Raw genomic sequence first — 16,121 nt, 5'->3', positions numbered from 1 at the left:
CAGTAGTGGTTCACCCAATAAAAAATAAGACATATATTATTACTGATCATTGTGATTACTGTGATTACTTGAGCTCTATGTACCCACTGCAATCCACAACCCTTGCAGGTGTCCAGAATACAAAACATTCTGCTTGTGAACTCGCTGGAGAGCTAACCTTGCTGGCAGACTTTTAAGCATGTTTGAGAACACCGCAGTGTATACATCTTGAGCTCAGGAGACAGTGCAATAGGAAATGTCTGTTGCATCTTGACACAGCTCTGCGTTTTCCTCCATTCCAATTAAACTCGGTGTCATTTCCTCACATTTCTAGCCGTGCAATTGTTTGCTGTTTCAGAAAGGAATTACAAGTTAATTATCCATGTAGTCATGATCTCATTACTGCTGACAGTGCCTCTATCATCTGTGAGATCAGAGCAGAAATGATGTTTTCACGTAACTGATGTCGCCTTTGCAGGAATGTTAACATTTATGCTGTCAGACAGATTTTATTAATTTTTTGGATGGGAACTTATTTATGTCTCTGTGCTGTTAATCTACAAAATCTCACAGGCCTTCATCTGTTGAAAAATTAGTCGTGTCAGCTTTACTTCCAAAGACTAGAACATAGCATTTTGTTTACCGTAAATTAAATTCAGCCTTGCACGCAATGTCAGAACAAGAGATATGTGCTAGACAAAAAGCTGCTTCACTTCCCGCTCCCCCCCGAGGCCCGCAGGTCCTTTCACAGGGCCTTCTCGGAGCGGGCTACCACGCTGCCATCCTCCTGAAGTCATTCAACTGCCAAGAAAGGGTGGGATATTTGCAAGGCTGAGGAGCAATCCTCTACAGGAGCTGGCCTCATTTGGCAATCCAGTATTGGGGGACCATCTTTTGGGGCTGGATTTAGACAAAACCTCAGAGTTGCCAGCCTACACAGGAGCGGGGAGCCCACCCAGGGCAGTGAAGTGCAGGGAGGCAGTGTGTGGCCTCAGCCACTGGGCGCCTCAAATTTTGCACGTCAGGGAAGGAGCGTAGGGTTGTGTTGGTGAAGAAAAGAAGCAAGATTTGGGGGATGGTGGCTGTAGGGAAAGAAGCCTGCTGGCACATGGCAGCTTTCTGTGACTGTGCCCTGGGCAGCGAACAACTGACACCACAGCAGTGCAGGAAGATGGCGGCAGCCCCTGAGGTGCACCTGGTGCCACTCTCCCTGAGGGAAGGTGGCGGTGCTGCCTCGCACTTGGCTGATGTGCTCTGCCTGCTGTTTTTCATGAAGATAATGCCTCTTTTATTATAATTTTTATCCAATAAAATAATAGTCTATTATTATTATTATTAAATAATAATGATTAACATTAATTAGTAATATAAATAATTAATATAAATAATAACTATTATTAATAATTATATTAAATAATAATAAATATTTAATAAAATAATAGAGTAGTCAGAGCATTGGGACGGGTTGTGCAGGGAGGTGGTGGAGTCACCATCCCTGGGGGTGTTCAAGGAAAGGTTGGACACAGTGGTTAGGGACATGGCTTTAGTGGGCGATATTGGTGGTAGGGGGACAGTTGGGCATGATAACCTTGAAGGTCTTTTCCAACCTTACAGACTCTGTGTGCTTGTTTTTTTTTTCTCACACACCACGCCTCCACACACGCCTATCCCTCAGCCCTCACTCCCCAGCCATTATTTATTTATTTATTTATTTCCACACCGCCGGCGTGAGGCGCTGCTCGCCCCGCCCACCCCCACGAAAAGCCCCGCCCACCCCCCACGATAATCCACACCCACCCCCACGATAAACCACACCCACCCCTCTAGTCCCCGCCCCCTGGCGGCTCCCCACCAATGGGAGCGGCGCGCTGAGCTCCGCCCCTGGTTAAGGCGGCGGGGGAAGGTCCCGGGACGGTCCCGCGGCGCCATGGCGGAGCCGGCGGCGGACAGCCTGGAGGGCTGGGTGGCCGTGCGCGACACCGCCTTCGCCCCGCCGCAGCAGCCGCCGCCGCGGCTCCGCTTCCTGGTGGGCTGGAACGCCGCGGAGGACGCCTTCGCCGTCACCTGCCACCACGGCCGGGCGGAGGGGGAAGCCCCGCGGAGCTGGGCCGGGCTCTTCTCGGCGCCGGCCCTGCTCGGCGTCCACCGGCAGCTGGCGGCCGTGTGCCCGCGCCTGGAGCCCGCCTTCCCCGCCCTGCCCCGCTCCGCCGCCGCCGCCGGGCTCTGGGCTCTGCTGTTCCCCGGTGGAGCCCCGGTGCTGGGCGAGGCGGAGGCGCAGGAGCTGTGCCGGGCGCTGGAGCGCTACCTGGGCTGGGCCCTGGAGCTGTGCGGCGGCGGCGTGCTGCTGGACGCCCTGTTCGCCGCCGAGCGGCCCCGCGACGAGGAGTACTTCGAGAGCCTCCGCGAGCTCCGCGGGAGGGCCCTGCGAGGGCACCTGGCCCGGGCCAAGGAGGCCCTGCGGCGGGTACGGGCCCCCCCCGGGGGTGGGAAGGGGGTGAGGGCAGCGGGGCTCGGCCCCTGGTGGTCGTGGAGCCTTGGGGTCGGGCACGGTGCTCGGCTGTAGGGGCCTGGGGTGGTGGGGAAGGAGCGAGGGGGGTGTCTGTGATGTTGTCCTGCCCCTGGGCCTGCCCAGCGCTCGGCTGAGTGCTTACACAGACACTCCTGGTGAGCAGGAACTGCTAAGGCAGTGCTCTCAAGTACGGCGTCCTCGCCCTGCACAAGCCCGTCTGTATTAAGTGGGGAGTAACCCAGCTCAGTGTAAGACATCGGGGGCTTGCTTAAGCTGCAAGTGCTCCGACAAGAACACGTTGCTAAAAATACCCAGCGGTGTGCACCGAGTGGAATGACAACCAGAAGTGAAAGTACAAGCGTGACGTAGTTCTCTAACCTCTTTGTGAAGGTGTCAGCCTCTTTGCAGTGACTCCTTTCGTGGTCAAGTTCAGTGATGCCTTTCACTGGGGGCTTCTTGGCCAAGTTCTTCATTAAAACCAAGTGAAGCTGCGGGCCTGCACCAGATAGGTGTTTTGTGGTCAGAGTTCTTAAGTGTCAAAGTCTGGCCTGACTGTTGTATGAGCTGATTGTTAGCCCTTTCTCCCTTCCGTACCAAAAGCTCCTCCTTTCTCAGGAGGTGACTTGTGACTTTCACAAGTAATTTCCCTCTGTGCACTGTAAACAGCCTCCAGGAGCAGCATGTGTTTCTGTTAGGCGTTGGCACTGTGTATGTGTTAAATTCCTACAGGTGAGCCCTGGAGCTGTGAGATACCATGGGCTCCTGCAACTGTATAAGGGGCCACAGGACTTCTGGGATTATCAGAAACAATGCATTCATATCCTTTTGTTCCACTGTGCTGGGCTTGGGAAGAGGATGGGCAGGCAGTGCTCTTGAGCTTAACTTCCACAGACCTTCCCTGGGCAGGTTGCTCTGCAGCTGGGACTCTTGCTGCTGTGATTCTTCTTACCCAGACCCAGTGGGCAAGAGCAAAGGTGATAGCTTAATTCCAGTGCTTTTCATTTGAGGCACAATCAAGCCTGTGTTTCTGAGGCTTTTTTTCCCCACTTGTAGCACCAAGCACCCCCTGTTCCCTTCCCTTAAGGAGCCGTAGAGCGAGCAGTGTCCTTCCAGGAAGGTCTGTGTTCCTCAGTAGAGCTCAGCTGTGCTTCTCCAGCTGGCTCACCATGTCCTGGTGTGTAGAGTGTGCCATGGTCCCCGGCAGCTGTTATCAAAGAAGGATTTTTGAAGTTTTGATTGGTACCAATAAGAAGCACAAGTAATTGAGGGGAAGCTTCCAACTTCATTTTTGTCAAAGAGCAGATAAAGATCTCAGATGGGGCTGATGTGTCAGAAAGAGTCATTCACTGGAAGAATTACAGGTTACAAAGTAATATTGCTAGGCCTGAGATTAGAGAAAGCTATCACAAATTGTGCAAATGATAAAGGAACCTAACTGCAGGCTATATTAGGAGTAGGAATCTGGTTCTGAATTCTTATTTTTAGATGGCAGTCTGATGTTTCCATTGCCAAATCTGAAATCTGGGGTCCAGAAACTCATTAGCAGGCATTCAGTAATTGTGGAAGAGATGCAAAAACTAGTTCAAGAATACTTTCCTTGTCCTTCCAGTCTGCAGAATTCCCATTTACCACTTGTGTTTCCAAAAACCAGTGACCAAGTCATCTGCACGCAGCTACTGGAATTCCTGACGTGGATGGCCCTAGGTCTGATGTTCCTTGAAGTCTCCTAATGCAACATGCAGCAATTAGTGCCCTTAAGAGTGTGGTGCTAATGATATTTCCTGCTGGGGGTGGCTGCTGACTGCTTGGTGCACGGGGAAGCCTTGCCTATGCTATCCAAAGATAAAGAGCAGGTTCTTCCCTTGTTGGCAGTCAGCACACACAAATGCAAAACAGCCAACTCTTATTTACCTTTTATCCCCCTAGGTTCTCCAGCAGCATAAAAGTGCTGACACAATGGTGGCTTTGATGAAGGTTTATGAAGAAGAAGACGAAGCTTATCAGGATTTGGTAACCATGGCGACGCAGTTCTACCAGTATTTGCTGCAGCCCTTCAGAGATATGCGAGAACTGGCGACACTGTACAAACTGGAAATCCTGGTGGGTCTGCCCTTATCAAGTGAAAGGCCAAGTTACATAGCGGGGCGTTGGCTGCTCTTGGAGCAGTTTAGGCTCAAATCATTTAACATTCTCTGGTTTTGTCTTCACCTACTTCCCCCCTGCAAATCTACCAAACGTGACAGAGAAATTCAGAGGTAGGGCAGGACCACTCTCGGGTGATGTCTGAGTCCGTGGTACTGGCTTGAATAGAAGTGCAGCCATATTCCACCAGTGTTCCCCCTTCCCTACATTTTGAGGACTTGAAAGGAAAACATCCCCAGGCACCACCTGTCTGTGGACTATTCTTCAGTGAGCTGAATTTAGAGATCTGAGTAGCCCTTGTTCAATGGGATTAGTTTGTGACATTGAGAATGCCATCCCCCCAGTGCTGGGACACCACATTACCTCAGCTGTGGTAGTAGAACAGAAGGCAGAGGAGACCTTACCACCCCAAGCAGTTCTCTGTTGCTGCTACAGCCTCTTTAGAAGTACAGACTCAAACTTGCCACTTTATGAATTTAATTTTATGTGCATGTTAAACTGGAAACACATACTGAAAGTTATGATATCCCTGGAAAAGAGAGCCATCTACTATTTTGATTTTTCCTTAAATGGTCTGTTCAAATTTAAATAAGCTGTTAATGTTCCAGAAAAGAGCTGGACTGTTTTAAGTATGCTGTAAAATGAAAATTGGAATGGATGAAACACAAAGTTGGCCTCTATATAAATAATTCAAAGGGGTGCTTAGGCTCATGAAATCTAGATTTTTTTTTAAAAGAAGGATTTGAATACTAGTCTTGTACCCATGTGCTCTCTTTGGACTTGAAAATACTCTTATGTTTCTTTTCTTTATCCCTGTTCCTATGTGAAAGTCTGCCAAGCTGGAGAACCTGACAGTGTGAAGTGCTGTCAACACATAGGGGAAAAATAGAAGAGAACATTGCACGTAGAAGAGTGTTTCTGGGTTACTTTTAGTAACAACTAAAACACTTCTGTTGGTCATGATTTTTAAGATGGTAGTTTAAAAATATTTTAAGAAGTATTTTTCTTAAATAACCCAATTCACTAATCGAAAGCGAATGTTAAAGTCATGATTAGGGATCAAAGGTTCTGAGTTAACCAGAGAATGAGGAACGGGGTAATGCACAAGCATGAGCAGTGATTCACTTTGTGGCAGGTGAGGGGAAGGTCATGTTTGCCACTGAGCTGTGCCTTGTTTGAATTGTCTGTCAGTGCAGCGTAATGTGGGCTTCACCACTATGGTAACCAGCTGATAACTGAGAATTCTGTCTCCTTGCAGAAATCTTTGCAGTATGATAATTTGGGGCCTAAAAGAGTAGCAGCTTTGCAGAAAGATGCTGAAGAATGGACTAAGAGAGCTGAGAATGCTGTGTGCTCCATTCAGGATATAACTGTGAACTACTTCAAGGAAACTGTAAAGGCTCTAACGGGTAATCAGAATGATTTACACAAAAGGTTTCCTAAGTACTTGATTTATGGTACTGAGAGCTCCTCTTAGCACCTTTGCTAGTCTCTCTTGGCAGACCCTGTTGTTAGGGTGAGTGTCCAGCTTAATAAAGAAACATTTTATTCATCTAAGATTGACATCGTTTAACCAATTTGATTTATGCCTTGCATTTTGCTTGCACGTAAACATTATCAAGGACCGAGACTTCACAGCTGCAAACCTGTGAACAAAAAACACGCATGCTTTTAACCCTTGGTATGCAAGCATCAAGGATTTCAATGTGTTAACTGAGTAGATCACTGTGTAACTGTTACGACATGTCTGTGGTAAGCATTTTTGTATAGGTAAGCATTTTGCTTACCTATACAAAATAATAAATTCAATTGTTTTTTCTTGTAATTTCTAAAGAAGATTCATAAATTGTTTAGCAGCATCAGCATTTTTACTATTGCATCTATAGTAGAAACGCGCTAGTGTTATTAGTTTACTGCATTTCTCTCATCTTATTGCAATGTTTTAATCTGCAGCAATGCAGAAACAGATGGAACAAGATCAGGAAAGATTTGGTAAAGCCACCTGGGCATCAGCTTTGCCACGACTAGAAAACCTGAAATGTATGTTAGCTAAAGAAACCCTTCAGCATCTGAGGGCAAAAGAATTATGTGTGAAACAGAAGAGGGCTGCCATTCAGAAAAACGTAAGACCCTGCAAAACCTCCTTTTCTGTCAACATTTTGTGAAAGTCTGATCAAAATCTACCAAAGGGATCATGGGGAGATTTTCAAACTCCTTGGCTATGAAACAGCTGAGAAAGGCCTCTTTCAGCAAAGCACCTGCATTCTGTGCGTAGTATTTTACAGGATTGCAGAGCTGACCCAAATATGCATAAGTACTTCAGAATTAAAACCATAACAACCTAGTGTTTCTTCACAGTTTAGGGAAAAAAAAAAAGAAGCAAACGTCTTGAACTAGATGGTTTTGAGCACAGTTTTAAGTTATGAAAAAATACTTGTTTCTAGTTTTTTTAAATTGTTCATGCCCACATGAAGGCATTTAGGAAAGGTTAAGATAAATGATTACATTTCAAGTATCATGTTAGCATTTATGGCACTAACCTTTAAAATTGTTACTTCTAGGAAGATAAAGAGCAGCTATTATCTTCAGTAGACACTTCAAACTTGAGATATTTATTTAATTTTAATTTCTGATCTTTTGTATTTGAGGTTATCTAACTGTTGCTAGGAGTACCTGATTTTTATTTTCCAAGAGTAGTAGTAATGTTATTTGTGCAGATTATAATGAAGTCTTTTGTGGTAGACTTAAGGTAAAATTACAGCTTTAGGCTAATGAGACTCTGCTCCTTGGAGTTCTGCTCCAATCCTTTTCTAATGTTATGTTACTTCCCCACCTAAGCAGCTACCAGTTAGGCCAGGCTCTGTGCAGACACTTGGGCATCTGTGTATCTTAACTCATGCATGTGTGCTTGTTTCCCATGTGCTTATTTTGTTATTAATGCTTTTTATTTTCTATTTGGGGCTGTACAGATGGAGAACCTTGATGAAAAAGAAGAGAATCTAGCTGTGGTGGAGGAGCTAGAAATACATTATTATGAAACCCAACTAGAATTATATAATATACAGCTTGAGGTATTGAAACATGAAGAGATGCTGCTCATTGTACAGTTGGATGCTTTGAGGAGGCAGATCAAAGGTAAGAATAAAGAAATACTTAAGGACGTATCCAAGACACAGGAGTGGTGGTATGACATCTCTGTCTTTGTAAGATACATTAAAAAAAAAAAAAAATCCTACTTAAGTTTCACTAGAAGAAAGCATCAATGGAAAACATAGGTGCTGTAGCATCTGTAATATGGCCTTCTGACACTTAATTGATAACACAAGTTTTCAAAAAGAAAGCTGTACTTGATAGCTCATCTTGACAGCAGCTGTGATAAATGCACGCACTCACTGGTTTGGCATGTGGAGTAACTTCTATTGCAAATGTATACTGATCATGTATTTACAGGATCTTTGTATAGAAACTGTGGAAATTGTGACCTGCTGTAATGGGTCCAGATTTCATCACAAATCTGTTGTAATTTAACATGTAGAAATGGCAAAATGCTTCTGTAATGACAAAAAGAAGTGATTATAGCTAGATGCTACTTGAGTGCTGCTTATGTTCCCATTTAAGTGTCTGTTCATAACATACTTATGACAAAAATAGGCATCAGTCTTGTTTATGTTTATTCGTGCTCTATGAATTCTCTGTTACTGTGTACGCCCTGAGGTAAACATCACTCCTGCTTGTTGCATAATTAAAACCTGGTAAATAATAAAATAAGTCACCCAGTGTTGATTAGAACAGTCTTCAGTTTTCCAGGAAAACTCCAATCGGTGAAGGTAGGAGTTAAAGCACAGAGAGACATTTGAAAGAGGAAGCTAAATAACAGCAAATGCTAACAACATAAATTTGATCCTGCAAAGCACCCCTGTGAGTAACATGACGTGTTTGCTTAAGACTTTGAAGGACCAAGCTCGGCTCTGGAGCATTACACTTTCTAATAACTAACTCACTGCCTTCAGTGGCTTTTAAAATGTCATTAGTTCTTTAAATGTTTAAATAACTGTGGCAATTTTTGGGTTTTTAAAAAAATGCCAAATGCCTTTCTAGAGAAACAGGATGAAGTTGTTTACTATGATACATGTGAAAATCCTGAGGAGCTCAAGGTCATTGAACAGACAATGGAACAACATTACGCTAACTTGTCAGAAATGACGATGCTGAGGCAGAAGATTAAACAGTTGGAGACAAAGCGTGGGACTGTCTGTGCGAGGAGAGCCTACCTCAGGAACAAAAAAGTAAATGCAGTCCTGGAGATGTGCATTTTCTGTAGCTGATGTCATGAGTGTTGACTCGAGGGACGGAGAGGAATCAACAAGGGTTTGGGTGGAGTGTGCAAGATGATAAGTGATGTGGTGCCAAGGCCTCCTAAGCAGAAAGAGGGGCAATGTGATTTTTAAGCCAACTTTACTCTCCACTGTGTGGTGCAAGTGTCTCTCAAGTGTATTGAGAGCACAGACATGTGGGTGACCCAGGAGGTGTTCCCCTATCATCTGAACCTCGTGCAGAGCCCTGCTGTGGCCAGCTGGAGCTTTGCCCTGGCAGCCTTTCACAAAGCAGCTGCAGCACAGGAGAAAACCTGGCCTGCAATGAAGGAAGTTGCACTGACAGAACCCACACAGCGATGCTTACATTACCTTTGAATGGGAGGGAAGGGGAGATCCGACTGCTGCAATTCTCTCTCCAGCCTCTCAGTTCTGTGTAAAAGGCATTTTTTCCATTTTTTTCCCATTTGAAGCAGAACAGTAGGAAGACACAAGTTGAGATCACAGTTGACTCTCATGAACCTCCCCAGTGAGCTGGATTTACCTTATACCTGCACAGTTTTGCTGAGGCAGAGAGCAGAGTTTAAGCTCAAGTCTGTCTGGCCATTTGCCCTTTGCTAGCCGGGACAAAGTGGGAATGACACTGGAAACGCTTTGTGAATGATCATTGTCTCTTGCTTGCAACTGCTTCCTTGGCAGACACTTCCTTTGCTTCTGTTTTCATTCACTTAATTGCTGTCTATTGGTTACATAACACTACAGCCGAATGCCAGATGATTTGCAAATGCTTACACAGCCATGTGGATAATTCCCCTCTGTACAGTGACAAATAGCGACTCCTGGAGAAAATCCTGAAGCCTGCAGTTTCTCTGAGGCACTTTGTTACTAACAAAATGTACCCCATTTGTTGTGCTTCACATACCTTTGCTTCCCTCACCTTTGTATGTAGGAGCTATGGCAAATAACGGACAGAGGGAAAGTAGCTCTGTATTTGTGCAGTGCCATTCTAACTTCCTTCTTGCCTTCTTTCTCATATCTTAGTGCCCCATTCCTCTAGGTGGTACTTGGGTGAAATTTCTTCAGTTTGTTGCTGTGTTTTTTTTTTTGTTTGTTTTTTTGTTTTTTTTAATCTAAATGTAAGACAGAAGGGTCTGTTAAGATCTGGGTATACTCCCTTTGGAGCATGAATAACCCTCTCATTAGTTAGGGTAAAAAAAATCTCATTGGCTTTAGCCATGAAGGAGTCCCATGTAAATAACCTTCAGGGTCTCACATCTGCCACCTATTGAGCTTAGCCATCCTTCATGGCACAGCCAAGCACTGGGCCTTGGTCATCGTTAGTGGCTTGTACATGGGAGTTGGTGGCACACAGTGAACGTGAACTAACCAAGTAATTCATGGATTTTGCTGTTCTACCAGGATCAATGTGAAGCAAAACATCGACAGAGACTACAACAGGCAGAAGAGTGCAAGAAACGCTTCCTGCAGCATCACAGCATACAGATAGTGAGTACTCAATAACAGCCTTGGAGAATCTGGCAGCTGCTTGCTTTCACATCTAAATGCTCTCTTACTTGTGTTTTAATGCAGAAAAGAGACAAGCAAAAAGAGGAGGAGAAAAAGAAAAAAGCTTGGATAAGCCAGGAACGTCAGAAAACACTGGAGAGGCTGAAGACATTCAGGGAGGTACGTAATGTGAACTGCAGTAGTCCTAAATGGTGTCTGAACCTACCAGAAAGTAGCCAGAGCTCACAAGTGAGCATGATCCAAATTGGAGACCTCTGCTTGGGTAGCCTGAAAGGATTGTGTGTAGTGAGGATTCAGTCTACTAAGGAAGTAGTTTCCAGGTGCAGAACCTGCTGCAAAGAATAGAAATGAGGAAATGACTTGGAAAGAAATACCTTTATGTTCCTTGGTCAGTATTCAGTGTTCTCCTTGAGTGGTACAGGTTTGTGCTCTGTATCTTTTTGTCTCTTTGGGGATGCTGTTTTGGCCAAACCAATGGAGATGTGACTCTTTGCTTTACCATTTGTTTTTTTAGAAGTGCCCAGCTCATGTTGTGCTGAAAACATCTCGTCCACAACCTCTCAGTCCCAGGTTGCCACGAAGTGTCACCCAACGGGCTGCAGTACCGTGCCCTCCGCCTTCATTAAGAACAAGGCCAGAACCAGAGCAGCCAAAGAGCTTGCTGATAGTAGAAACCAAAGCATCAGAAGCTCCACAGGAGAATATTCCAGCAGATATCCCTGTCCAGATTCTTGTTACTGCTGATAAATCAAAGCAACAAAAGGACAGTGAAGAGTTGGTGGTCTCTCCATCCTCCCCTCCACCACCACCGCCACCTCTACCACCTCCCCCCCCACCTCCTCCCTTACCTCTCCATTTAAAGACACGATCTCCAGTAGAGGACAAGCCACTTCCCCTTAGAGCTGATGGCCCTGCAGGAAGCTCTGCACTGCACAAACAGGATGACTCATCCATGAGGTCTATAAATAATTGCATAGGTAAGTAGGCTCACATTGACTGGTGTTTTTCATTTTTCATTGTTTATATTGTCCAGTTTTCCGTCCCTCTGTTTCTGGCCAGTAGTAGTGGGCGCTCTCACTGAAGAGAGTGGAGTCCTGAGAGAGCTTTGATTGAGACCATATACAGTAACACTGACTGTTACTCAGGACCCTGAATGAGTAACTGATCTGTTGATCCAGTCTGATGTGCTCAGGGTCCTGACTTCCAGAGTGTGTCATTCAGTGTTTTTGGGAAATGCTGTCAAGTTGGACGTTCTGGTCAATCTCTTACCGTGTTTGAATTTCTGCTGTAATCCAGCATCTGTAAAGTACAGCATTATAAGTTAGATTAAAACATGCTTAATGACAGCACTACTAATTCCGAGGAGATCTTAATTCAAGACCTGTATTTCTCACGATCCCAGTGGTGTAATAGGTAGAAAGGTGTCAGAGGAAATTCCAAGGAGAGAGAGGATTTCTTATGCTGATGAGAAGCAGTCTTTATTATTAAACTTACTCTTGCCACAATTTTCCAGCAGTTGAACTGAATGTATCATTTTGATGGTGGATTAATCACCTGTCCAGTCAGAAGACTACTGTGGGTAAATCTGTGGTTGTGCTAAGGCTATTCTTTATTGTTTGTGATTTTGGTACTACAGAGCTAGCAGCTGGGCTGCTTGCATTTCTAAGGTATGCACAGCCTGTGTCCATTGGTGTGCTTTGTTTCTAAATAAAGGTTCCTTAAGAGAATTCATACAGAATTCAACCAGGATTTGAAAGGCAGATGGATAGCTTTGGCATACTTGCATTCCTAGGGCAAAAATTCTGCTCTGTTACACCTCTGCTTTGTTAGTAAGATCGTGCAGGTGTAATTGAAGGCTGAACTCTGCAATTGAAACACAGTAGTTTCAATGAGAATAGAACTCAGCAGCCTCTCAAGGCTGTGCTGGTTACATCCTGCTAACAGGCTTATTTTTGCCTCTAAAGCAAGCAGATACTCTTACTATGTCAGGCAGATTGATCTAAGTCAGAAGGCAGCAATTTTTTATTGTCATTTTTCACAGTAGAGCTTATACTAGACTGAAGCAGGTCTTTAAATGTAGTACATTCCTTTTCCTTTTCAGACTGTTCACAATACATCTAAGCAGCCTTTGTATCCCCTCAGTTAAAAGGCAAACCACAGGCAGAAATGCCGAGGAAAGTTCAGCATTTTTAGTTCTTCCAAGGTGTGAGGAAGTACAAGCAGTCGAGAGCCTGAGATGCAGTCAGGTTACCATGACAAACCACTGTGCATCCAATGGGTCAGTGTGCTGGCTTTAGGCTGAGAGGTCCATGGGATTAGTGTACCACAGATGCTCATAAAAACCTTTGATGAGCAACAGGAGCTGTACACCAGAGTATTCTGACTGCTACTGGCACAGCCTTGATAGTAGCTAATATTTACTACCACTCACAGCCTAGCATTGATGTTTCATTAATTTTATATAGGAAAAATCCTTTTTTGCTCATCAGAGAGATCCACTAAGTTGCATACGCATTTTATGAAGAAAAACAGCATGTTATTTGCTGTAATAGTAATTGATAAATTATTGCCATAAGAACATACTGCAACAGCTTTGTGAACACATTGTGTTATACATGGGCTACTCTTGTCTTTGCACATGAAAAGCCAGGAGAGCTTCATATTCTGGTGCTGAAAATAGTCTCTAATGTGTTATCATACTTCCCAAAGGCAGTGTCTCTTATCACTTGTTAGTCTGACTACTCTTTGACTGTGCAGCCCATCTGATTAATAGCTTTAAGACTTAACTTACTGGAAGGCTTCGCAAGACAACTTTGTGCATCTTTGCTTGATTTTTTTCTGGCATATCTATCACTATGAAGGTACCACAGAATTCAGCAGAATGTTTTATTTTCAGCACTTGATGTTAATCTCATAACCCGCTACACGCTGCGCATGACAAAAATACTTTCAGCTGTGAAGCACAGATGGTCTGGACCTGTGGCTGTAGGAGTCGACTGCTGTCCAGGGAAACTGCCTTCCCTGTCTGACAGTCCGAAGCCAGCAACAAGGAATCCAACAAAAGGAGTAAACCATAAATTACACCATGTATTAAGAGAACAAGTAGAAGCTTTCTTAATGTGGTGTTCTTTATGGTATGAAGCTCAGAAACACAGCCTGAGATTTAAATCATGTAAAACAGGATTATTATTTATTTATTTATTTATTTATTAAGTCCATACAGAAAAGAGCTGCCTGCCTGCTTAGGGCCCGATCTAGCTCCCACTGACTTCAGTGGTGTAGTTTGAAGCTCTTCTACTCAGATCCTTTCATTTTTCTCTTGACTGAGCAAAAATGCAATTGACAGTCTCAGCAGGCATCTGAACAAACTAGTAGGAATGGTAGATTGTTTCTAATACAAAGTACAAGAGATTTTTTGGTTCAGTAATTTTTTTTTGAAAGCCCATAAATTTATGATGAAAAAGAAGCATTCTCCTTTGTATATGATTCTTCGTTAGTGCACAACCTTGTATTATGTTGAAGAGGTACTGGATTCTCAATTCAAAATACAAAGGTTCAACTCTTCATTTCCAGAGCTTGGCATTGCAGAAGCTCATAAGAGTGTGCCAGAATGGACCGTTATTTTTCCTGTCTCTAGTAAAGACGAGAGGAATAACCCTGAGCACATTGGTAGAGTTCTTCACCTCGTAAAGTGTGATTATTTTGTTTGGTAACAATAGACTTATCTGTTGCAGGTACAATGGATGAGGTTTTGGCTTCTCTAAAACGTGGAGAAGTTCACCTTCGCAAAGTGGAACAGTCAAATCCGTATGCCTCTGTGAAAGACAGCATCCTCTCTGCCATACGGCAGGGAGTTAAACTAAGAAAAGTGAATCAAGATACTGAGAAAGATGTCAGTAACGGATCCTCTAATGATCTGGAGAGAAGCATTAAGGCAGCCATCCAGAGAATTAAGAAAGTGTCTGCTGATTCTGAAGAAGAGGAAAACAATGATCAGAATAATGGAGAATGGGACAGCTAACCAATTTAAAGTAACAGACTACTGACTGGAACAGAGTATTGGTCTCATTTTGTACACTGTAGAAGAATGTATCTTTCAAAATGAAAGAAGTGTGATTGTGTGTGTGTATGTGGTGCAAAAATTTTCTGTAGAGTAAAAGGATCCTGATGGTTTTCTACAGGAGCTACAGATTCTTATTTTTGCATGAGTTATCATACTCCAAATTATGCTTGCAAGATTCTTATTTTTGCATGAGATATATTCCAAAATATGTTTGCATTAGATATTTCTGGCTCAAGTATGTAGAATTTTCACCGCATCAGAAGACAGATAAAATACTAAAGTGAAACATACATTATTTAGCTTGTTACCTACATTGTAGGTAATACTATCACAAGAACACTTCAGGAATGAAAACTGAAAATCTATTTTGTCACATAAAAGTATAACACAGCCTGTAATGGTAAAGGCAGACCAGAACACTTAACATAGTTCAGAATTTTTCATTCCTACTTCTGTTGCCCAGAAATTTATTTAAAATATTGCTTGTCTAACACAGTGCACTCAAATAACTACATTGGATGCTCCACTCATTGTCATATTGTAAAATGTGTTCTTACAAAGGAGCTTAGCAGTGTTGATTGGATTAATTACTATCAAGTTTGAGATAAAAACTACTGTAGTAATTACTTAAAAGTTTGCTTTTTAGCCAGAAACTTAAATGTAGTGTTTCTAGATGCAAAGTGTTTTTAATACCTTTGCAGCTGCAATGAACTGTTGCTATGGGAGAAAGCCAAAATTTTGTATATAATATTTCCTTGGATGTAGCCATGTAAAACAGAGCTGCATTTCTCCACTGAGAATGTCAACACATGTTTATAGCTACTCTGATGAATTTAAATTACCTGATAGCCTTATAAATGACAGTTATTTGCATTGTGCCTGGAACCTGACTATTTAAAAATTCAGCCACATTTCATTTAAAGACTGTTTCTATTTTGGGAAATTAGTGACAAAAATGATTCATAATTTCTTTGGAAATTTATACTAACCCTTAATAAAAATATATCCTGACAGAAGTGACAGTGTGCTCTCGTTTTCAGATTCTGCTGTGACACAAAATTCACTTGCACTACAGTACTCTGGATTTTGATAGTAAGTGTGAACTGTAAAGCAGCCATGTTATTATGCTAATGGCATATGTAAATGTCCATGTTTTCTCAAATATTTATGAAATATAATTCGATAGCAGGTTGGCAAATATGGTGCCTTATCCCTGTTTTACAGTAAACAGATCTATTTAATCAGTAAATGCAGCAATTTTTGTGACAGAAGCAACAGGTGGGGATTCATTTTTTACCATTTTGTCGCCTGCTTTTTTGGGAGTGAGACTTTTTTTTTTCCGTTCACTGACAGCAAACCAAGCAGACAAAAGTGGCAGCAGAAGCACAGGCCGGTGCTTTGTCAGCACAAGCCACCTCTGACATGATGTGTGCAGAGGGGAACTAGTGCCCATGGGACTGCCACATGCCAAGGCCGAGCTCAGCTGGGTGCGAAGGCCTCACTGAGCTGGGGGGAGGCAGGGGTGTTTTATGGCACAGAATTCAGCATCCCATGTGCTGAATTTCTCACACAGAACAGGACTGAGGAC

The 16,121-nt window shown here is 43.5% G+C and overlaps 1 protein-coding gene across 1 annotated transcript; it reads left to right on the top strand.

Annotated features, from left to right (window-relative positions):
* Window positions 1-1,893: 1,893 nt before the first annotated feature.
* On the top strand, window positions 1,894-15,549 carry WHAMM (WASP homolog associated with actin, golgi membranes and microtubules). The gene is made up of 10 exons (XM_084532325.1): window positions 1,894-2,443; window positions 4,415-4,588; window positions 5,889-6,039; window positions 6,584-6,753; window positions 7,600-7,765; window positions 8,729-8,916; window positions 10,363-10,449; window positions 10,534-10,629; window positions 10,985-11,447; window positions 14,205-15,549. Exons 1-10 carry the CDS (start codon window positions 1,907-1,909, stop codon window positions 14,489-14,491), a joined length of 2,319 nt encoding a protein of 772 aa, XP_084388451.1. The 5' UTR covers window positions 1,894-1,906; the 3' UTR covers window positions 14,492-15,549.
* The last annotated feature ends 572 nt before the right edge of the window (window positions 15,550-16,121 follow it).

Source organism: Aythya ferina, assembly GCF_964211825.1.
Source record: "Aythya ferina genome assembly, chromosome: 11".
Classification (NCBI taxonomy): Eukaryota; Metazoa; Chordata; class Aves; order Anseriformes; family Anatidae; genus Aythya; species Aythya ferina.
The sequence above is the reverse complement of the archived record's forward strand: the minus strand, read 5'-3'. Positions and strand labels throughout refer to the sequence as shown.